Source organism: Monodelphis domestica, chromosome X (genome assembly GCF_027887165.1).
Source record: "Monodelphis domestica isolate mMonDom1 chromosome X, mMonDom1.pri, whole genome shotgun sequence".
Taxonomy (NCBI): Eukaryota; Metazoa; Chordata; class Mammalia; order Didelphimorphia; family Didelphidae; genus Monodelphis; species Monodelphis domestica.
Window position 1 is genome coordinate 57,777,431 of NC_077235.1, and position 24,926 is coordinate 57,802,356.

Sequence of the window (24,926 nt, forward strand, 5' to 3'; positions counted from 1 at the left end):
CACATTAGAAGTCAGAGATGTCATGTGGAACCCTTGAAATGTTGAACAAGGATGGTGCTGATGAAGGGTAGCTGGATGGCTCAGTGGATAGAGAGTCAGGCCTAGAGTCCTGGGTTTAGATCTGACCTCAGACACTTTCTAGCTATGTGACCCTGGACAAGTCACTTAACCCCCATTGCCTCACCCTTACCCCTCTTCTGCCTTGGAACCAATACACAGTAGTGATTCTAAGGTAGAAGGTGAGGGTTTTTTTTAAATGCTTCTGACACATTACAGTCAAAAAGCTAAACAAAACTGGTTATTCTCCATTCACACCAGAAATTATAAAGAAATTGTCTCTTCCAAATGTTACAATAATGAGCATTTTTATAAAAATTCATTTTTTAAAAAACCTCGGTTTTGGCAACATAGTTAAAATTCAGAGAAGCCAAAAATTGTGAATGTTTTTATTATGTAGGATTAAGGCATATGCCTCTTCATGATGATTTAAATTGAAGCACATTTCCCATTTCATAGTGATTTGTTGGGGGGGGGGGAGTGGAACTTACAAAATGTCGACCTCTCTTCTCCATTTTGAAGGAGCTTTTCAATCCTCTGAGTCACGGGCCCAAAGGGGCCACAGGATGCTGTTTTCCCCAGGAGTCCTCTGATAATGAAATAAGACAAAGAAGCTTCTCTTCTCTGAGGTGATCACTTTCATGCTCTTGAAAATTGGTGGCTGCACTTTGCACACAAAGCTTTGCTATTTGGCTGCACTTCACAAGGGACTGGGCACCATAACAGTCTGAGAACTGACTTTTGAGTAGTACTTGTCCCCGAGATCTTTGGTTCAGTAGAAACCCTGCCAGATTTGAAGTCAGAATCCTTGGGTCTGAATCCCAGCTTTGACACCTCCTAATGTGTGACCTCACTTCCCTAGATAGCCTCTGAGACCCCTTCCTTCCATAGATATGGGGTGCTATGTTTGACCTTGAGCTAGCTCTTCCCCTCTCCAGGCCCAAAACTTCACCTGCTTGTAAAATGATGGGGCTGGACATGGTGATCTCAAGCATTCTTTCCACCTATTAAGCTTTGATCCTATGACCTTAATGAAGATCAAGGTAAATTCTTACATTGGAGCTCTTGGGGGGTTATTATTTTTTTATTTAATTTAAAATTTTTTAATTTATTTATTTAATTAATTGATTTAGACTATTTTTCCATGGTTACATGATTCATGTTCTTTCCCTCCCCTCCTTCCTCCCCCCTCCTGTAGCCAATGCACAATTCCACTGGGTTTTACATGTGTCATTGATCAAGACCTATTTCCATATTATTGATATTTGTACCAGGTTGATCGTTTAGAGTCTACAGCCCCAATTGTATCCCCATCAAACCATGTGATCAAGCAGTTGTTTTTATTCTGTGTTTATTTCTTTTTTTAAAAATTCATTTATTTAATTAATTAATTTAGAATAGTTTTCCATGGTTCCATGATTCATGTTCTTTCCCTCACCTCCTCCCCCCACCCATAGCTGATGCGCAATTCCTCTGGGTTTTACATGTATCATTGATCAAGACCTATTTCCATATTATTAATATTTGCAATAGACTGATCATTTAGAGTCTACATCTTGGGGGTGGGGGGGTTAAATAATCTTCATAAGTGAAAAATAGAGGTGAGGCATAGGGAGACAACAATGGCCTTAAGAGAAAGATCTGGATTTTTAATGGACTACAAACAGTGTCACTGAGTTTTGAAGAGAGCTACAGATTTCCAAGGAGCCAAGATGAGAAGGAAGAACATTCCACAATGAAAGATATCCTGTGCAGAAAAACAGAGATCAAAAATCCAGGGTGTCTCAAAAGACTTAGTGCAGTTTTAAAACATTAAATATTAAAACTGTGCAAAGGCTTTTGGGCCAACCTGTATCATATTCTCCGTGACCACAGCAAGCAAGTCCCTTCAGAATGCAGAGGACCTGCAAGGGAGTAATGGACAGTCAAACTAAATGAGAGTTAAGAACAACATCACAACAGGCTTGAAATACCATATAAAGGAGTTGGCAGTTGATCATCGAGGCAACTGGAAGCCACGGATGAATACGATCAGACCTGTGCTTTAAGAATATCGATCAGACACGCTGTGGATGATACAGATTGGACTACACGGACACCAAAGTTTCTCTAACTCTGGGGTTCCATGATCTTTAAGAATTCTTCCAGTTTTAAATCTTAGCATCCCATATTTGGCACTCAAGTAATTTAGGGTTCATTCAAGGCATAAACTGATTCATTCATAGCGTCAATTAATATTGAGTATTTATTAAGTTCAAGACACCTGTGCTCTCTCTTCTGGGATATACAAAGATAAATACAACAGTTCTTATTGTTAAGGGAGTCACATTCTAGGAGAGAAAAAGTATATTTGTGAATGTTGCATTAAATGATTGTATGGAATGAATGCCTTAAGAAAGAACAAATTGCCGTAGAACCATGTTTCAGATGAATTCCTCTCAGAAGTCCAGAATATCAAATTGGGAGAGACCTTAGAGGTAACCTATTCCGACCCATGTATGACCATGGGTTCTAGAACATCCCTGAGAGGGGTGATCATCTGAACTCTATTTGAAAACCTTCAGTGATGGGAAACTCATCACTTCCAATATCATAACATGCCATTTACTCATATCTGTTTGTTCAATTCAGTTTTTAAAAAAACGTGTTCAAAAAGCATTCACTGTTTTTCTTTATATTGGGCCAAAATCTGTCTCTCTGCCACTTCCACTGATTGCTACTGGTCCTGCCTTCCCAGAACCAAAGAGAATATATCTCATCCTTCTTCTGAAAGACAGCCCTTCAAATACTTGGAGACAACTATTATATCCTCTTTCCCCAAGTCTATTCTCCTATCTAGACATCCTCAATTTCCTTAGCAAATCCTTGAATCTCTTCACCTTACTGATCACCCCATCTAGGTATATCTCAGTTAGCCAATGCCATCCATCTCTTCATCTAAGTAATTGATAATGGCAGTCCACTAGAGATGTCCTTCTTGGCTGCCATCAGTATTATAATCACTACTCTCTGGGTACATTCATTCAACCATTTCCAAATCCACCTAACTATACTGTCATTCTGACTACCACAAGAATGCTTTGACATACTTTGTCAGATGGCTTGCTGAAATCCAGACATATATACATTTCTACAACATTCTCCTGACATAGTGATCTTAGTAACCCTGTCAAAAAAGGAAATTAGATTAGTGACTTGTTTTTAATGAAGCCATGTAGACTTGTAGTGATCATCACTTCCCTTTCTCAGCACTCACTAACCATCCCTTTATTAATCCATTCTAGAGTTTTAACACGAATCAAACTAACTTTTCTCAACACATTTGCCTGACTCTCTTCCCTATTACTTTCCTTGATCCCTCAAAGACTCAAATCACATTCAAGGCAGGCATCTTGGTAGAGATTGCAACTAGGCTGAATATTGAAGAGCAGGTATAAGTTCAACTGGTAGAGATGGAAGAAGGGCCCCCAAGAAGGAGACAAGAGCAAAAAGCAAGAGTTGACAAAGTTCTTTATAGAGAGCTCAAGATGTATGTTCTAACTAGTGTATCCTGGTAGCTTAAGGCCTAAATTAGGGCCAATTTTTAGGGTGCTTCGAATGATACTTTAAGGGCTTTAGCTTCCTTAGGCAATAAAGAGCAACATGATTAGAACTGTACTTTAGGAAGAGAAATCTTGTAAAATGTGAAGGGTGTATTGAAAGGGCGAGACTAAAGTGAGAGGGATCGATTGGGTTATTACAATAATTCATATATGAATTCCTGGGCTCCTGTTTTGGTCATCCTTGTGGAATTATGGAGATAGCTTAGGGAAGACATGCTTAAGAAAGGGCAACTAAGTCTTAGCGACTGTTTAGATGAAGCAAAGACAGGAATAAAAATGATATTAACATTTCAAGCTGGTGCAACTGGAAATGGGCAAATCAAGAATTGGGAGAGGATTAAAAAAGGTATTAAAGAGGGCAAGTTCATTTTTTGGTACCAGTAATACTTAGTATCATAATAATAAGATGACTCTGTGATCTCCATGGTATTCTCTCTACCAGTACCAATCAAACCCCTCATGCCTTCTTATTTTGCATGGTCTTTGTCCCCCCCCCCCACTGAGCCACCCAGCTGCCACCCATTTTTTTTTTCATTTTTAAAACACTTACCTTGGGGGCAGCTGGGTGGCTCAGTGGATTGAGAGCCAGGCCTAGAGACAGGAAGTCCTAGGTTCAAATCTGGCCTTAGTCACTTCCTAGCAAGTCACTTGACCCCCATTTCCTAACCCTTACCACTCTTCTGCTTTGGAACCAATATACAGTATTGATTCCAAGATGGAAGGTAAGGGTAAAATTACCTTTCATCTCAGAATCAATACTATATATTGCTATACAATATAAGGTCACATAGCCAGGAATTATCTGAGGCCAAATTTGAACTCAGGACCACTTATCTTTAGGCCTGGCTTTCAATCCACTGAGCCACCTACCTGCCCCCTGTCCATTTTATTTCATTAATCATCCCTAGAGAAAACATCTAGTATACTGGAAATCACTTGGCATTCTTAATATTTGTGGCCTATCAGAATAGCATGCAAGCTATCCATCTCTTAAAATTCATTCTCACTACATGACAAACTCACAACCTATTCCCATCATCTGTGCCCTTCAAGGAGCATCTGACAATGGCTGCTTCTTGCTGAAGAGGTTGTCATGATTAACGTGCCATAGCCTAGTTATGCTCAGTTTCTACTTCTTCTTCTGCTTCTCTGATCCTTCAAAAAGTTACTGTAAATAATTTGAGGTATAAAAATTTTCCTTTACAGAAAGAGAGTCCTTCACTTTTTGGGTCCTATAGCTCCTTAGCAGTCTGGTGAAGCCTGCCAATCCTTTGGTGGTCTGGTAAACCCATTCTCAGAAAAATAAGAATAAATATAATATCATTTATGTAATACTTTAAGGTCTTCAGGGAACTGTATAAAAATTATATCATTTGATCGTCACATCATCACTGGGAAGTAGGTGCTATCATTATCCCCATTTTACAGATGAGGAAACTGAGTCTCAGAGAAGCCTATTGTCACATAGCTAATAAGAATCTGAGGTCACATTTGAACTTGGGTTTTCCTGACCCTGGGCTCAGGACTCGATCTTCAGCACCATTAAGCTGTACGTGTGTAAATGCACAAAATAAAATACATGGGATTATCAAGGAAGCAAATTATACGGGAATGCAGTTATCAAAATGTTTTTTTGAAAAGTTCGTTGATACCAGCTTAAGAACTCCCATCAAATTCTATGGAAAAAATGTTCCTTTAGCTTGACTGCTGCTAGAATTTGGGACATTTCGGTATCTGCTCATTGGCCTAGGGCTTCTGCTATGGTTGAAATTAATGGCAGGTTGGTTTCATGCCGTCCTATAGTAGGAGTCCCAGTTTGTGTTGCATAGCAGATAGAGGGCCAGCTTTGGAGGCAGGAAGACCTGTATTCCAATATTGCTTCTGCCCCCTACAAGCTCTGTGTCTGGATCTCTCTCTCTCGGTCCACTGGAAGCCACCGAAATCACAAGTCTGAGTAAGAACACCAGAAACTTCTCAACGTACAAATCAGCAATGATGTTAACTGACATTTCCAGAGCTGGTCCAGTCAGTGCCTTGACCTAGTGGTTAATTATAGTCTTAGAGAGTTGCCTGAGGTTTGCAGAGATTAAATGACTCAGGGAGATTTATCTAGGTTTTTCATTTGACTTCCTTTCTGAGCCTCACAATAATCCTGTAAGTAAGCCCTATGAGCACTCTTATTCTAATATTACAGATAAAGAAGCCGTGGAACAGTGTTTAGGGGGCCTGCCCACCGCCAAATAGCTTTTAAGTGGAGGGAGGATGTGATTTGAGACCAGGCCTTCCTGATTTCAATCCATTCCTCTCTCCACTGCATCCCTCTGCCTCTCTTGGCTGGCTGGATAGCAATTGTGACTTCGTCAATGTACCTCCACTCACTGCCCAGGGCCTAAGCGAGGACACACTGTGGCACAGGGGTCTTCCTGACAGTACGCCCAAAGCAGCCCTGGGAGCTCACTTGAATTCGGAGTCCATTGTAAAATGGCCGTCCTATCAATAGCATTTGCTTCTGTACCGAGGGCTACCAGCAGATGTGTTTTGGAGCTCACTTAAGCTCTCCCAGGCCTCCACCCTCTTTCTCACCAAAGAGCTTCAGAATACTTAAGGACTTCTGCAGGCACATCTGCACATCTGCAGTTTATTGGGAAAAAAAGAAAGAGATGCAAGAATATGAGAAACTATACTTATATTAATCATGCTCATTGTAAGGAAGAAAGGCAGGAAACAAAGGACAGAAGGGATTCCTTTGGGCTAGTTAGGGGACTGGAACAAATCGCAGATTCCCCACTTGTACTGTCTTTTCTATGGGAAGATGATTCTCCTGACCATCAATCAGTCAGATTCAAGTTTTCAGTGGATCAGTGGTTAGTGTATGAAGCTAATGAGATCAAAGTCATGCACTTGAGTCCTCTGTGAGCCATTTCACTTTGGTTTAGCTAAAAATGTTTATTAGGCTTAAGTGAGCATACACACACACACACACATGCACACACACACACACACACCTCTTCGATATGAGGTGAGCTGCTACGTTACCAACCTTCCTCCCTTAACCGCTGGATCCACAAGACTCAAAGTATCAGCAAATGGGATGATCCAGATTTCCTCCCTTTTCTGGGACTTTGTGTTGTGAAAAATCAAACTGAGGTTTTTTTAATTCAAAATTAGTGATCCAGGTGAGGATTTTTTTTCACATTTGGGAATTTTAGAATTACAAAAGCAAAACCAGTCACTTTATTTAGAAAATCATAGATCATGTGTTCCCCAAGGTCCATGAAACAGTAGTCCAACCGCCATCTTGAATGTCTAATGTGATTAAACTCTAAATTCCTCATGTTCATTACTTAAGAGTTCTCAAGAATGAGGAGCAGGGGAACCTATAGAATAGTTACTGTTTAGTTGTTATTCATTACATTCTACAATGAGGTTTTTTAATCTAATGCTTTTGATTTTTGTCTAAGCATAATTAGCCAAACAATTCAAGCTATTAGGGATAGGTAAGATTTTACAAGCTTTACAAATTAAGAAAACATAGGTCCAGTGCAGTAATCCAACAAAAGGCCCTCAGTAAGGGCCAAGGGGAAACACCTGTGTTCTGTGTCCTCCATCTCTTGTGAATCTGTGGGAGAAATGAAATCATGGCTATCCACTCCAGGGTGCTCACACCCCTGTGAAAACCAGTCTGTGTTGATGTAAAGGGTTTTGCTGCCTCTTTACAAGTTGGGCAAATAAATCAAATGAGATAATGTGTGCAAAATTCTTTGCAAACCTTAAAGTGCTATATAAATGCTAATATTATTATTGTGATAAAAGGAGAAGTTATTTTCAAGAGCAGATTGCTCAACTTTGTATCTCCTCTATTTATGTAGAATTTTATCATCATAAGGCTCAATACCATGTCTAATTTTCGTGGAGATCACACCTTTATGAGTTAGAGATTCCAAATCTTATTGTCCCCATTTAATAGATAAGGAATCTGAAGTTCAAGTTTACCTAAGGTAACATATTTGTAATCTGTAGACTGGATTCCAGAATCTTGGTCCACTACTTCCAGCAAAAGAGTCTGTTTTCTTCAGCACTAATAATGAACTGGCAAGTTCTCCTCTGCATCTAAGTAGTAGAATATAAAAACATAATGAATGTTTCCAATATTTCTTCTCTGGGACCAGCTAATTAATACAGTAGATAGAGTGCCAGGCCTAGAGTCAGGAAGAGTTAGGTCTGTGATCTTGAATCTATGGCACATGTGCCAAAGATGGCACACAGAGACCTCTCTGTGGGCACGTGCTCCATAGAGCTTACTAGAAAGGCAGAGGGACTCAGATGGAGTTGCTCCCTTCCCCTGCTCTCCACTGCACCTCCTTGTCCCTCTGCCCAGCAGCCCAATGGAAGAACTTACTTCCTCCCCTAAGTGGAGCACTTCGGCAACTCTCCCCCTTTCTCCCCCTCCTGTGTAGGGTCAAGAAGTTAGAGGGGCAGGGCATGGCACCCCATCTGGGAGCAGGGTGGGTCACAGTATGTGGTGTCTAAAATGTTTGCCATCACTGAACTCAGTTCAAATCTGGTCTCAGATACTCTTATGTTTTAGAATTTGTACTAAGACAGAAGGTAAGGGTTTTAGAAAAAGTATTTAGAAAATGTAGAAAATATATTCTTTTTAAGTTTGTCAATAAAAATGTTTAGTTCAGAGCAAGTGACCCTCTTTATTTACCCCCTTATCCTCCATATATTAACTTGGTTGACTTTAGTACTTTCCTTAATCCTTTAAGTCTTCAAAAAACTGCCTTGACACAGCCTATAATTAGCAATACCACTCTAAATCATTGTCTTTTCCTACCACTTTCCACCCATATTAGTAATACCTAGAATTCCCCCACTAACAGTTCGACTAAAATCTAAGAGAAAAAAGTGAGGAAATATATATTTGATTCCATGGGTTCTGCTTGCTATTTCTCTTAAGGCCTCCCTCCCAAGTTCCTAGAGGTAGCTCCTGGTCTCTTTTTAGACTGTGACATTAACTTTGGAAATTTTCCCAGTGGAATTTTTCTTTAACCATATTCAACATATACTGTATTTGTAGTATACACATTGAAAATGTATCTGGAGAAGATTATTGGAGGTAAAATGTATCATTTTGATTACATTAAATTGAGAAGTTTTTGCACAAACAAAACCAATGCATCCTAAATTAGAAGAAAAGCAGGAACTGGGAAATGAATTTTTAGAGACAGTTTCTCTAATAAAGGTCTCATTTCTGAACCATATAGAGAACTGAACCAAATTTGTAAAAACAAAACCATTCCCCAATTGATAAGTGGTTAAAGAATATGGATAAGCATTTTTCAGAAGCAGAACCCCAAACTCTCAGTAATCATATAAAAATCATATATAATGATAATTATATATATAATGATATATGATATAATGATAATTATATATATAAATATAAATATCATTAATGATTAGAGAAATCAACATTAAAACAACTTTGAAGTACCTACCCCTTCATACTGATTATTATATTGGCTAAGATGACAGAAAAGGGAAATGACAAATGCCAGAGACTATATGGGAAAATAGGCACAATCATGTATTATTGATGGAACTGCAAATAGTCTAAATCATTTGGGAGAATAATTTGAAACTGTCCTCAAAAGGCTATAAAACTGTGCATACCTTGGCTACTAAGGCTATCCCCCAAAGAGATGAAAGGAGAAAAGGGCCCATGGGTACAAAAATATTTTAACAACTCTTTTTGTGGTTGTAAACAATTGAAAACTGAAGGGATTCCCGTGAATTAGAGAACAGATGAACAAATTATGGTATATGAATGGTTGAGAAAGATGATTTCAAAAAGACCTGGGAAGACTTATATGAACTGATACAAAGTGAAGTGAACAGAACCAGGAGAACAACTTATACAACAACAGCAGTATGATAAAGATAATCAACTGTGAAAGATTTGGTAGCTAATCAGTACAGTGACCCACCATAGTTCCAACATACTCCTGAAGAAAAATGCTATCCACCTCTAAATAGAGAACTCATGAACTCAGAGCACAGATTGAAGCATATGTTTTTCCTTATTTTCTTACTTTTTTCACAACATGGCTAATGTGGGAAAAGATCTATCTGTAGTATTTAGGTAGGTGTGTTTCTTAAAAGCTAGCTTATTTAGAAACTTATTCTTGTACCCCAATATCATAACAGTGAGCCCTGTCAATGAGCTAGGAAGGCACAAGGAAAAAAATTACTTTGCTAGGAGATTTTTGTCTAAAAAGTAAATCTCGGAGAAATGTCTCTGAGCAGGACTCTGAAGGATTTACTGTTTAATCAAATTGTTCTTTGTCGGCATGCAACAAAGAAATGCTCCTGTTATATCCAAGTTCAATTTATACAAGTGTTGTTCATTGTTGGCATGGAGAAAGAAACTTATTAAAAATGAAATGTCTCAATAGAACTTTAAAGTCTGCTTATATTTTTCATGTTCCTTTCCAATACATTTTCAGAGAAGAATGTTTATATTTTAGCATTCTTTTGTCATTTTTTGCAGCCTGTAATGTTAATATATTTTCAACCAGATAGAAAATAGTACACGTGGAATGAAACTATTCATAAGACAAATACATTAGCGCACAATACCATTCAACTTCACCTGTTGTAAATTACACAGTTGTCAACATCTTTTATCTTGTTCTTCCTACTCTCCACCCCAATGGGGGAAGACAATCATGATGGATAAATAGTTTCTACCTAGTCCAGAAACATTATTCAGGAATAGAAACAGTGCAAGGCTATGGCCATTGAGAGTGACAAATGTTCATTGTTTAATTTTGTTTTGCCTGATGATAATGTATTTTAGGTGAATCTCTCATTTAAAGGAAAGCCACTTCCCATTTGGGCACTTACTTAATAAGCACACTGAAACTTGCACTCACAATTGGAGTTGTGCCTTACACTTTGGGCACAGTGAGGCGAGTGTACAAGTGACTTAAGATTTGACCTCATTTGCTTGCTCAGTGCAGCAGCCCTCCAAAGTTTCATTTCTCATGGACCTTTGAAGAGAGGATTCAAGCAGACACTTGGCCGAGAGCCCACGTGTGCAAGGACTAGGGCATCTGTTCTGTACAGCCAAGCCGAACCCATTTGCTCTCTCAGAAAAGAGAAAGAACCAGAGGGATTATTACTATCTGTCAAGTGTTTAAGTGCTGGGACACCTAAAAAAGCTCCTCGTCTCCACCCTCTTGGTACTCCCCAAACAGTGTAAGAGCCCTAGATTCTAGCCCCAAGTTCACTTCCCAGCATGGGGCTAAAAAAGCCATTGTGCCATTGGTTTTTCTTAGTACCTTTCTTTCTAGCACCCAGCTTACTTGTCCCAGATTCCTTCCTATTTATAGTCCTCATATTGCTCTACCACTGCCTGAATGAAATGCATTCATTGTCTACTAAGGTCAACTCATATTGTTTACCATAGTTGCTAGTGATTACTCCTGTAGTCTTCTCCAATGTGCTTATTCAGTGACATGAAGTGTTAATACACACACACACACACACACACACACACACACACACACACACACATATTCTCTTACTTTGGGTGTACCAAAGTAAGAGAACGTCTTACCACTGGCAACCCTGCTATTGGGGACTCCCTAGTAGTTAGGTAGGTCAAGTAGCATAGCTTTAGGACACAGCCATCTACCAACATGTCACTCTTTATCTAAGATGGTAATCTTGGCCATCCGCCATCAGTAGGGCAAAAGGCCTGAGTGTTTTTTCTGGTAGTGGGAAAGTATTCATTCTAATCTCCCCATGAACTTTCACGTAGCCTCCCCTCTGAGCAAGAATACACTGTTATGAGATGCCTGGTTAGAGATTCAATCTATAGCCATGACCCGCCACCCTCAGTGCCTGTTGCTAAACACAGTTCTCTTAAAATATTTAGCTCCTCTCCTTCTCTGATGTCTCACTGGTGCCCTTTTATCTCTTGCTTTACTCAGAAGGTAGTCATCTGATGTGAGCCTCTTCATTTCCAAGTGTGACTATGCTCTTCTCATTTTCCCTCCAGTTCCATTCATCCATTCATTTATTCAGCAAGTATTTGTTAGGCTTATATTTATTCATTTTAAAAGCATTCATTAAACTGTGTCAAGCAAAAAATTAGAATATTTAAGAAAAGGATAGAGAATAGAATCTGCAAATTTGAGGCTAGTTAGCTTAATTTAGATTACTACAAACATTCTAAAACATACTGTAGAAGGGATGATTAATGAGCATCTGGAAAAGGAAGCAACAATCATTTTAGCCAGTATGGCCTCAACTAGAACCGATCATAGCAAACTAACTTCATTTCCTATTTTGACAGGTTACTACAGGGTTAGTCAATGGAATTCCATTGCTGTGGTTTACTTATTTTTTTAAACCCTTACTTTCTCTCTTAGAATCAATACCAAGTAAGGACTAGGCAATGTGGGTCAAGTGACTTGCCCAGGGTCACACAGCTAGGAAGTGTCTGAGAGAAGTGTTTGAGGTCAAATTTGAACCCAGGACTTCCTATCTCTGGGTCTGGCTCTCAATCCACTGAGCCACCTAACTGTCCCCTAGTTTACTTAGATTTTAACAAAACATTTGACAGTATTTGGCTTGCTTTTTGGGGAAGGGGGAAGAATGGAGAAATGTGGATTATAAAGACAATCATATATTTAAATTTATTCCATACTGTTCTGAATGGCTGGGAAAAAAAGGTTGGTCCAAGAAGGTCATGTTCATTTGAATTATCTGAACAACTTTATCAGTCTTAACTAAAGGTATAGACAGCATGTTTATCATATTTGCAAATGGCTCAAAGCTAGGAGAGAGAATGAGTTAATGGTATTGACAGTCACAATCCAGAAAAATTCTTGATGTCATAAAACATTGGGCCAAATCACATAAGAAGAAACTGAAGAGGAGTAAATGCCAAGGCTGACTCTTGTTTCAAAAAAATCAACTTCCCAAGTATAAAATTAGGAGATTAGACTACAGTTCATCTGAAAAATATCTGAAGATTTTAATGGACTTTTTAAATATGACTCATCAGTGCGATATGACTGTCAAAAAAACAAGCCAGGCTCTCTCAGGCTATATTAAGAGAGACACAGCTCATAGGTATGTGGAGGGGAATAGATGGTTCATAGAATCACAGAGCTAGAGCTAGAAGTAATTTTAGAGATCATCTAGTTCAACGGTTCTCAACCTCTCACTTTGTAGCAATGAGAAGACATAATGCAGCATATCAGGAATTTACATTCTGAATCAGAACTGGAGCAAAATTACAGTTTTGAAGTCGCCACCAAAATAATTTTTTGGTTTGGCATCACTGCAACATGAGGAATTGTATTGTGGGGTCACGGCATTAGAAAGGTTGAGAACCACTGGCCTAGTCCAATCATCTCATTCTCCATTTGAGGCAAACTAAGGCCTGAAGAAGCAAAGAGGCTTAGCCAAGGTCCCACAGATGGTGGAAAAGCCAGACTTGAATACAATTCCTCTAACTCCAATCTTTTCACAGCACCATTCTGATTACTATAAAATAGGAGGAATACTGAACCAAGCTTCTCTGAACTGAAATGGAACGTTGGTTTTAATTAAATTTAGAAATCCCACCTTAAAATGAGAATAACAATTTAGAGGTCCTCAGTTATTGACTTTGTTTTTACTAAAACTTCCATGACAAACTGCCTGTGGTACAATAGATCCAGATGCTTTAGTCCTCTTTTGGGTTCTCAAACAGCATAATAATACTACCCAAAGGATGGAGCAGCTGACATAGTAGCCCACAACTTTTGAAGAATAAAAAGGGAATTTAAAAGTGGCTTTTTTTTCCTTCTGATGTACCTTAAAATTTTTAAACATTATTTTTTTTTGTTTTGATGATCACTGCTTTTCAACTGTAATTTGAGATCTAAGAAGTGCTATTTCCCTTTCATTTTATACTTTTAAAAATCCCTGAAGATTATTATAGGGCTTTTGTTCCTCCGTAGAAATTTTTGCATTATTTTGTCTAGCTCTGTAAAGCACCTCTTGATCTTAACTGATATAGAACTAAATCTATAAATTAAATTAGGTATTCTCATAATTTTATAATATTAATGACCATCCCTCCAATTATTCTTTGAAATTATTTCTTTAAAGAGTGTTTTGTAGTTGTAGTTATTTATCTTTCAATATACTAATAGATTAACTCTCATGTAAAATAGGCGTTTTGTAGGTTTTTTGATTGGGATTTCTCTTTTTATTGTTTCTTTCATTTGATTATGCCTATTGAGAAATGCCAATCAGTTGGGGGGTTTATTTTGTATCTTCCTATGAATTTTTTCCACTTCATTTCTTTTTTGATTCTCAGGGGTTTTCTAAGTAAATCATTGTGTTGTCTGCAAATAGGGATAGTTTTGTCTTTACCGATATTTATGCTTTCAATTTCTTTTTCTTGTTTTATTGCTATCTCTAGCTTTTCTAGAATTATGTGAAATTATAGTGGAAGAAATGGGCCTCTTTGCTTTATTCTATTATTTTAGGTCTTTAGATATATATATATTCTTTTTTAAAAAATAAACAGGTAAATATGCAGGCCCTTCTGCCTTCACTCTTCTCTACAGCACACACACACACACACACACACACACACACATATTTTGGCACTTTGATGTTAACTAGGAGCAGCCAGGTGGCTAAGTGGGTAGAGTGATGCCAGGCCAGGAATCAGGAAGACTCATCTTCCCAAGTTCAAATCTGGCTTCAGACACTAGTTGTGTGACCTTGGGCAAGTCACTTAACCTTGTTTGCCTCAGTTCCTCATCTATAAAATGAACTAAAGAACAAAATGGGAAACCACTCCAGTATCTTTGTCAAGAAAACCCCAAATGGAGTCGCAAAAAGTTGGACACAACTGAAAATTACTGAACAATAACAATGCTGACCAGATAATAAATTATGTGCTTTTCTTAGCTAAGAACAAATGGTACTAGGTTGAAAATATATGATAAAGGCCCACCGCTGCCAATTAGGGACTTTTCCATTAGGTTCTAGTTTCACTCTCCTCAACACTGGTCAGAGCACATCTATAGTATCAAATTCAACTCTTGGCCTACATTTTAGTAAGGATATTGATAAGCTGAAGAACATGTAGAAGACTAACCACAACTGTGAATCATTTAACGACCATTTGCTAAACACATCCTGCATGCCAGGCACATGTAAGGTGTTACAGCTAGGATACAAGAAACTTACATTCTGCTAAGAAGGCACGGCATGTTCACAGGCAGCAATGAATGCAAGCCACATATGAAATTGCAGAGTTGTTTGGCAGGGGTTTGGGGGGGCAAGGTAAATGGAGAAGGCGAATGGCCAAGATATAAATGGAAGCAGGAAAGACTTCTCGAAAGAGGTGGTGCTTATCCTGGCTGAAAGGAGTTAGGAGTTTCAAGAGGCTTTACATTCCAAATAGGTTTATATTTTTTTTCCAAAAGGAAAGCCAGTGCAGAGCCAATGAGCAGAGTATTTACCTTCAACATAAATGAGAACATTATAAGGAAGATTTGTGGGGGGAAAATAAGTCTCTGTTTTGGACATGTTGAATTTGAGATACTCATGAGAGAGCCAGGTAGAAGTGTCCAGCAGGAAGTCGGAGGTGTCCTGCCAGAGCTCAGGAGAGATATGAGAGTTAAATATCTAGATTTAGGAATTATTTGCATAAAGATGATCATAGAATCTAGGGAAACAAATGGAATCATCCATTCAAAGAGATTATAAAAAAGAATAGGAGAGGGCCCAAGTCAAAACCCTAGTGTTTCCATGAATAGAGGATAGGCTATAAAAGACTGAGAAGGGCCATAATAGACATTTGGTAAGAGAACAGTGTTATGAAATCTCCAGGTGGAAAGATGATCCAGAAGGAGGTGGTCAGCAGCGAAAAATACTGCAGAAAGGTCACAAGCGGTCAGGACTGAGAGCAGGCCTTTAGATTTATGAATAGAGATCTTGACGATCCTAAAGCCATTTCAAACAAAAGCCAAGTTGTAAGGGGTTAAGAAGGAAATGGGAAGTCAAAAAGTTGGAGGCAAGAATCTCCAAGGAGGCTTTTTTCAGGAATTCGGCTATGAAAGGAGACATAAAGCAATAACCTGAGAAGATAGTAAGGTCAAGGCATGATGTTTTGAGGATGGAGAGAATTTTGTGGTCAGCAAGAAATAAGACATTAGACAAAGAGTTTGAAAATTCAGAGTAATGAGGAGATAATCAAAGGGACAAGCTTCCAGAGTAGACAGGAGGGGATAAGCTTGAAGGCCCAAGTAGAGGGATAGATGTTAGTTAGCAAGGAGAGGATCATGTCTCATCCTCCTAAACTGAAGAAAAGGAGAAGAGGAGTGAGTGTGATAATGAGGTTTGAAATGGGAGAAGAGGAGTTCGCTATGAATGGCTTCGCTTTCTTTTGGAATACTGAGACACAATCCTCTACTAAGAGGGGGGGAGAGAAGGAATGTTGTAGGTAGCTTGAGGAGAGATGAGGTGAAACAGCTACTCTGGGATGTGTCAGAGACTCTTAACAGGGAAGGGTCAGAGGACTGGTGTGCTGCAGAAAGGGCTAAATGGAATAGTGCCTGGAATAAATGTGGAGCGGACTCAGCACAGCTGTATAACTTCCTCCAATTCGGTTCAGCAGCCTGGCAAGTATAGACTTCACATAAAGAACAATTTCTTTATCATGACTTCCCCGAAGGATCTGTGATTTTTTCTCAGCTTGGGAAACTCTCTCAAGCAACCAACCAGCTGTCTTTGCAGAGAAGATTTCTCGAAATACACTGTGGTGTGTACAGGTTCTGTGGGCTCACCTCCCAGCTCCGCCATTACCTCTGTAACTCTAGTCAAGTCCCTTAGACACACAAAGAGGTTGAGTAGTTAGAGTCTCACATTTGGGAAAACTTAGAGGTGGAGCTGAACCTGGGTCTTCCTAGAACTCTCTCCATCATACCACATTGCTTAATAATTAAGTAAGCAGTAGACTGACCCCAGAAGGGAGGAGGCTCTCTCTCCCTGGACTATCCTCACCCAGAGGATGTGTAGCTCCCACTTAGTGGGAGGAGTTGTTATAGAGATGATTCTTGTTCAAATAGAGATTGGTTGGATGCTTTCTGAACCATCTTGAGTGTCTTCTGACCCTTGAGTTACTGCATTTCTGTGACATTATAGAGGTGAAGACGCCAGCAACACATTTAGGATAAGATGTCTAACGGGCAGGGGACAGCTACTTTACTATAGTGAATAGAGTGCCAGGTCTGCGGTTGGGAGGACCTGGGTTCAAATCGGGCCTCAAACACTTCCTAGCTGTGTGCCCCCTGCATACGTCACTTACCCTTGTTTACCTATCCCTTACTCTTATGTCATAGAATTGTTACTAAGACTGAAAATAAGGAGTTGTTAAGTTGTCTGGTGGGCAGTTAGAAATATGAATCGAGGCATAGAGATAGCGATTTAGGAACTGTCTACCTAGAGGGAATAGTTGAAGGTATAGAAATCACCCAACAATAAGCAACGGAATCTAATATTCACTCTACTTCTCAGTCAGCTCTGGGGCTATAAAGATATTTCTCACCATGGAATATCATTTGTCCAAGACCTTTTCTCTTCTCACATCATAATCGTAATATATAATTCATATGTATTACGTTTTCCCAAAAACATTCGTAGAGATGGGAAATTAATCATACAAATTATAGTTATGTTGTCATTCAGTTGTTTCAATCATGTATCAGTGAATCATCTTCATGCCCCCATTCAGAGTTTTAGGCAAAGATTGGTTTGCCAATTCTTACCCCGGTTCATTTTTTTAAAAAAACCTTACTTTTGTCTCGGAATCAATACAGGTTATTGGCTCCAAGGCAGAAGAGCGGTAAGGGGTAGGCAATGGGGGTTAAGTGACTTGGCCAGGGTCGCATAGCTAGGAAGTATCTGAGGTCAGATTTGAACCCAGGTCCTCCCTTCTCTAGGCCTGACTCTCAATCCATTGAGCCACCTCACTGACCCCTCTAATTCATTTTACAGATGAGGAAACTGAAGCAAACAGGGTTAAGTGACTTGCCCAGAGTCACATAGTTACTATGTGAATTTGTCTTCCTAACCATAGGCTCTATCCACAGCAGCACCACCTATTGCCTCTAATTATTAATATTTTGTCATTTTTTGGTAATGACAAAGTCTAAGACTTTCTAAATCTTTGGTATCTTTTCCCTATTCCTCTCCCATCAGAGACCTTGAGAAGTGTTCTCTCGATGCCTTCAAAATGTTCTTGCCTCTAAAGCAGACCTCTCTGTGGAGATTTGTGCTATTCTAGCTAATCTGCTCATCTTTGGTTTCTTTGATGCTATTTCTCCATCCTCGTGTATTTTACATGAGAGACTCCAATATTGGAATCTAAATGTGTTGACTCTAGTGTCGTTGTTGGAAATAAGAGTTGATCACCACCTTTGGAGATATTTTCCTCTTTTTTGTCTGGCTCTACTCTTTCACCCAGTTTCACTCTAAAATGCCCACAGATTCATTTTACTTTGGTCTCTCACCAAGTTCATTGTGAACTTGATTTCTCCTTCCATTGCCCGTCACTGTCTTATGATGCCATACTACTCATAATCTCCCACCATCCTGATCTCTTCTTGGAAGAAAATTACTATTTTTCTCACCCAGGGCCAGGCAGTGACACAAGGAAATATGCTTGGTCTAGAGTCAGGAAGACCTGCTCTCAAATCCAGGCTCAGATACTTACTAGACGCATGACCCTGGGCAAGTCATTTAACCTCTCTGTGTGTCTCAGCTTCCTTAACTCTAAAATGGGACTAAGAACAGCATCTACTTCCCAGGGTTGGTGTGAGGTTCACATTAGGTAATATTAGTAAAAGGGGCTTAGCACAATTTCTAAAGCATCATAAACATTATATAAACACTTATTCCATCCCTCCCTTCTCCTTCCATACTTTCCAGCCTGAAAAGATGAATAATAGCTTACATTCTTCCATACAAAAAGGTGTGGTTCACTGTACCAAAGGGATGGTATGTTTTTCAACAACTTTATCTAGCTGCTGTCATCCTCCAGCATGAGGTATATCAGACCCAATACAGTCTTGATTTATTTGGGTTTTATTCAGTTTCGATGAAATAGGGCCAAAAAAGGCAAGGGAGAAAAGGGGAGCTCAGCTAGACTTATACTACCCCCTGTGAGGGGATTGACTCAGTATTGAATGGCATTTCAAGATAAGAAGGCTGGGTATTTTTTTAATCAATTGGGAGTCATTTAAAATGTTTAAACTAAATGCAAATATTGTTAGTATGATTAAAGAAACAGGCTGATTGCCATCGCTGACAGCTTCACCCTTTGTATACAGAGGATTTTATTAAAAAGTTAACATCTTTCCCATTGTAGAACTTGCCTTCCTAAATGAAGCATCGGGTGTATTTCCTGTTTTTTCAATGATTTATTGTAACATCATAAACTCCCTGCACCCTGCTTGGTGTTCTTAATGAATTTTTAATGAAACCCACTCGATGTTTGTTTGGCATCAGCTTCATTGCTAAACATTGAGCGTTATTATCTTTTTACCAACTTTCCCAACTCAGTTTGGATTTCAGATTTTATTTTACTCTTCGAGACGTAACTTCAAGCACACTGAGCACTTTGGCAAGTTCATCTGACAACTAGGGTTCTTTGCAATATTGTTTGAATTTTCAATGTTGTGCATACATATGGAGTCTTGGGAAATTATAATGCCTTTCTGAGGAGAATGGAAGCAGTGCTATAACTAAGAATTATCACACCTGGGACAAACTCAGCAGGAAGGAACAGTACAGTGGCAGAAGCACCACAGAGCATCATCTCACAGCAGATTCAGTCTCCCCAGAGGAAGAGGTGGTCCATTGCCTTCCCACACTAAGTTGGGTGAAAAAGGCAGGGCATCATGAATCTGAGACCCTGGTGTGGCTTCAGGGCTTGGGTTGCAGTTTGCACGTAGGAAGGTAGAAACCTATACAGAGGGCGGCATCATTCACCAAGACAGGAAGAAGTAGTGATCCTTCCCATGCCATTGCCCCATTTATCCAATGCTTGTTGTGACTCTGAGTGGAAGTCAAGATTGGTCTTAATGACCTGATCAGAATGAAAGTGTATCTTCTTCTGCATTTCCAACAGAACTCTGCACCATGGATTGTGGTAGCCACGGAGTCTGCTCCAGGGGAATTTGCCAGTGTGAAGAAGGCTGGGTAGGACCCACTTGTGAGGAGCGCACCTGCCCTGCTCATTGTGCTGAACATGGACACTGCAGAGATGGGAAGTGTGAGTGCAGCCCAGGCTGGGAAGGAGACCACTGTACTATTGGTAAGTGCTGTTATGTTTTAGAACACATTAGTCAACCTCACTAACGGTATGCCGGTCCCATGGCAAGTAGGGACAAGAGTCCTGTGAACTTGGGCTGCCATTACTCATATTCTCCTTGACACTCGAGAAGAACATTTCTTTCCACAATGTTTCAGCATTCACCATTGTCCCTATTTTTCAAGTGTGTGGAGTTCTTTGTGTCTTAATCAATAGAACTGTGTCTTTCGTTATGAAGGTCAAATGTCATCACTTTTTTCTCTTTTGAAAAGTCTGGGGGTGGGGACAGCTAGGTAGCACAGTGGATAGAGAGCCAGGCCTGGAGTCAGGAAGTCCTAGGTTCAAATCTGACCTTTCTAGCTGTGGGGCCCTGGCCAAGTCACTTAACCCCCATTGCCTAGCCCTTGCCATTCTTCAGTCTTGGAATTGATAGTAAGACAGAAGATAAAGTCTTAAAGGGTCAGGGGAAGAAAAGCCTATATTATCTCTTTGGTTATAGATACTTTAACACATACTTATTTATGTGTTACCTTTAAGCTACATGAAATTTAGTCTAGACCCTCTATCAATGGGAGACTTTTTAAAATTGTTTTTCAAATAGGAGTATAGTTTGTCCTAAGTCCCTTAGGAGACACCACACACACACGCGCGCACACACACACACACACGCACTCTATTTCTATGTATGTATAACATCTTAAACTGAATTTCCACTCTACTAAAGTTATAGTAAATCTTATCTATGGTGGCTATAGAAAATATTTAAGATTGATGGAAATGGTGAGGAGGGAAGGGTGAGATTTAAATCTCACTGCTAACCAAAGTTGTTTTCACAAATATTCCCTCCTAAAGCTATCACCAAGAAGAAGCCCAAGCTGGTCTTTTTCCCAGAAGATAAAACTAAGATGACATTTTTAATGAAATATGACATTTTTGAAGGAGCCTAATTGGGTTTCTTTTCTAAATGCCATTCATCTCTTCCCTCCCCCACTCTACACACGGCCCAGCGTCAGCACCCACGGGTGACAAGTCAGCATTTCAGCACTTCACAGTTTACAGTTCTCCTACAAGGCAACAGATGGTAAACCATTAGGACACACATACACACACACACACACACACGCACAAACATACACACACCATTGGTTTCTCAGAAATTTATTCAACCATTCTCCTTGTTTGTTTTTTCCTGCTTTAGCTCACTACTTAGATGCTGTCCGAGGTAAGATTTTCTCACCAGCATTATAACAAAAACATGCATGTACTTTTCACTTGCAGCACCCTGTGTTGTTTCTGGGCTCAAGCTGTGAGAGACTGAGTGAGACACCCAAAAAAGAAATGTCAATTTTCCAGAATAGTGGACTGATAGACAGTATAAGGACCCCATCTCTAGCCTTGCCATTCTTCTTCACTTGAGTGAGAGAAACTCAGATGTGAACAGCAGGGACAGACTTAAAGATCTAGGTTTAAGTAGATTTTTGTGAGTGGCACCAGCCTATATACTCTGCTGCCCATTTGGAGCATTGCCCATTCTGTCCCTTCTGTCCAGTATTCTTAAGAGAGCATAAAGAAACATTCTATGCTGTAATGGATCATGGAGCAGTCTTTGTGACGTCAACATCAGAATGTTAAGGATGACACCTAGACTATCCAGGGTCCCTTTAAAAATCTGCTGTGGACTTCTCATCCATGAAAGCATCTAAACACTTCGAAAACATGCATTTTCGACTGGCATCACCTTTTGGGGGTACTGGATATATAGCTCACTAGCTTCACCTAGCAACCAACTAGCTTTTTTCTTTTTCTGTCTTTCTCGGAGGAAGATTTGTCTTCCTTTGTCCCCCAGTGGTTGCTTGAAAGGATTTTTGAAGGTAGTTCCTGCATTATTTCTACTGACCACAATACCTAGGGACTTCTTTCTTCTTTTATGCTCTTATATTTTCTTCTGTGAACAGATGAATGTTAAGTTGTTGAAGACTAAAATGTACAGGAAGGCAGTAGTGGTCTGACTGTCTCCCAAAATAGTTTAGATTCGTTCTCTTGTTGCAAGAAGTTAGGGGAAAATTTCCAAGAGCTTTAAGACATGATTTCTTCCTCTCTCTCTGACATTCCCCTTCTTCCCTGGAAAGTCTACGCAGACTCCCAGGATATGGGGCAAGTTCCTAGATGGCATCTCGATAGGAAAAGAAAGAGTCCCCCTGTGGAAGGATATTACTACTGGCACAAAGAAGAAAGCATTCCTGTAGAACAAAGACCAGATAAAAAAGATGCTAGGGGAGCTTCTGGATAACATTAGGATGCAGTGATAACAGAAGTGTTCACAGTTGACTCTGGTTATCCTATTCAGCTGTTAGTATTGAAATGATATATTCTTTCATTATATAATGATGCCTTGATAACCAGCTATGTGCCTCGATATCATTATGGTAGATGCGTAGTGGCATGCCAGGGAAGTAGCAGCCACAAATCTGCCTTCAAGTAACTGGCGATCTTGCTGGAGAGGGCCATGAAACAAACAAGAGTCGCACAATTCCAAGAGCGGACATGTGAACACGTGGTCTGGACAAAGAAAGGAGAAGGCTGGGGTTGGAAAAGTCACAGGAGGGAAGTAGCTATTGAGAGAAGTGACTGTCTTTTTTTCCAACATATTAACCATAACCAGACTTAGCATCATTGATCCAGTTTTGATTGAAATGAGGAGACGAGTTTTCAAAAAGAAACGAAAAAGCTGATTTTTGCTCCTGCCACAGTTTTCATCCAATTTGAATCATATATTGGGAATTGGGGGTAGCATTAATAATGCTTAATTGGATCTCCAAGGGAAAGTACTGCCGAGTAAGGAATAACAAGTTCCCTGGTAAGGTTTTGCAAGTGAGCAAGATGCTCTTCCTTTTCTTCAATACTTCATCTTAATGGAGTCCACATGATAAGCCGTATCCCCATAGACAGATAGATCATTGTTGGCCAGTCCCATTCAGACATCTTGGTTATTGTTTCCCTCTGCTCTTTTTCCAGATGGTTGCCCAGGGCTGTGCTTTGGAAATGGGAGATGTACCCTGGATCAGAATGGTTGGCACTGTGTATGTCAGGTGGGCTGGAGTGGTACAGGATGCAACATTGTCATGGAAATGGTTTGTGGAGACAGCCTGGACAATGATGGAGGTAGTTGATTTTTTGTCTCACTTCTCTAAGGGTTAAGGGGAAAGACCCTTCCAGATATAACAGTAGCAAAACAGCATGATAGCATCCAACCATGCCTTCATCTGTGTGCAGAATCTGTTCTGTTTTATTTTTCTGGATCATTTTGCTTTTTGGAGAAGACATTGCCAAAGCAGTAGAGCTAAAATAAAACCACAAACAAATAAGAAGCCCCATCTCGAGCTCCCTGTACTATTGAGCACAAGTTGCTCAGATGCAAGTTGGACTAGCTGGCCTCTGAGATTCTCTGATTTCAAATTGCACGTCCTGTAGGAGTCTTTTGTTCCCAGGAGCATGATAGAGGTAGTTCAAACCAACTTGGGAGAGCTGATTGTTAAATTTTCACTATGGAAATGGATAAATGCTACCTATCAGGGCTCGGTTTATTGTTTTACTGACTGTCAAGATTTAAGAAAGAGATGGGGAAAATGTTAAAACTGCAGATTAATCTTAAAGGTGTGTTGTGTATTTTTGGAGAATGCACACCACTGCCTGCATCTCACTATATTGTTGTTCACAAACATCTCAACCCATCTAATCGGAGACCAGCAAAAAGTATGGTCTGCACAGATAAGTCTTTTCTTCATGGTGATCCACAATATTTGACAAGCGCCTTAGTTTCCTTGTTTTCACATTCTTAAAAAATGACGTTAAAAGGCATAGATCTAGAAAAGAAGGGCTTAACCCAAATTCTAAGGATTCCCGAGAATAGATTTCAGGAAGTCCATTCATTTGGATGGGAAAACATTACATCTTTATTTTCATTATCTTTTCACTGAAACTGAGCACTTCCTTCACCTAATATTGTCAACATCAAAACTTTAACTTTATCCTGAGAAGGGCTCTATAGACTTTACCAGACAGTAAAAGGGCTCCATGACACAAAGCAGGGAAGAATTCCTGAACTCAGTATTATAAGGGGACTTGGAAGCATCTCATCCAGTGTCCTGATTTTCCAGGTGAGAAGCCTAGGGCCAAGAGAAGGGAAGGGATGTAACAGGGATCATACAACTAATGTGTCCAAGGTAGAATTTGAACCCAGATCTCACTGAGTCCAAGTTCAGCACACTTGATGCTATACCAGAAGGGTAGATCAAATGGTTATCTAGATTCTATTGCCTTTATTATGAAAGCACTTTTCTCTGCTTCCAGTTGACTAGAGCATTTTCCCACGTCTCTAAGTTATAATACGTTAGACCTTTCAGAGAACCTCACTTTTATTGCAATCTTTCTACAGTTCATGAGTTGTTTTTTTCTTCATGCTGGCTCAGATGGCAGCAGGTGAATCTCTGACAAGCAACACACGATCTCAGGTTCTTGCTTTGGCCATCCCAGGTCTAACGGAACAGAAACTGAGCAGGATCATTTAATATGGTGGCCACTAAGCCTTACGCCAGCCCCCAGGGCTATTCATGAGAGGCAGTCATAAAGGACAAATCCCTGGCAATTTCTCCTTACATTTCATGCTCCAGGGAGCATGACATTCACAAAGAACTTTGCTATTTGAATTCCTCCAAATAATAACATTAAAATGAAATAGATTGTTCAGTTTGGCTTCCCTTACCTTCTGCATCTGCCTTGGAGATAATCTTCACTGTCATTTAACCCAGGATAGGAATACTCAGCAAGAGAAGGGAATAATGGTAGATTTAGCATCAAACAAGGTGTAGGAA

General features: G+C 39.7%; 1 protein-coding gene and 1 non-coding gene across 7 annotated transcripts in view; both read left to right on the forward strand.

Annotated features, from left to right (window-relative positions):
- The window catches only part of TENM1 (teneurin transmembrane protein 1), an 864,097-nt gene that overhangs the window by 673,727 nt on the left and 165,444 nt on the right, over nt 1-24,926 (forward strand). For 4 of the 6 annotated variants that reach the window (XM_056808890.1, XM_056808889.1, XM_056808886.1 and 1 more), the window contains exons 13-15: nt 19,873-20,058; nt 21,254-21,277; nt 23,071-23,217. In XM_056808890.1, the coding sequence (XP_056664868.1) occupies nt 19,873-20,058; nt 21,254-21,277; nt 23,071-23,217 (357 nt within the window). The remainder of the gene's footprint in view (nt 1-19,872; nt 20,059-21,253; nt 21,278-23,070; nt 23,218-24,926) is intronic. The other 2 variants (XM_007507076.2, XM_056808891.1) reach the window with 2 other exon arrangements.
- On the forward strand, nt 1,843-1,901 carry MIR7262F (microRNA mir-7262f). Its single transcript, NR_162995.1, has one exon. It is a non-coding gene; the product is annotated as a microRNA mir-7262f (primary transcript).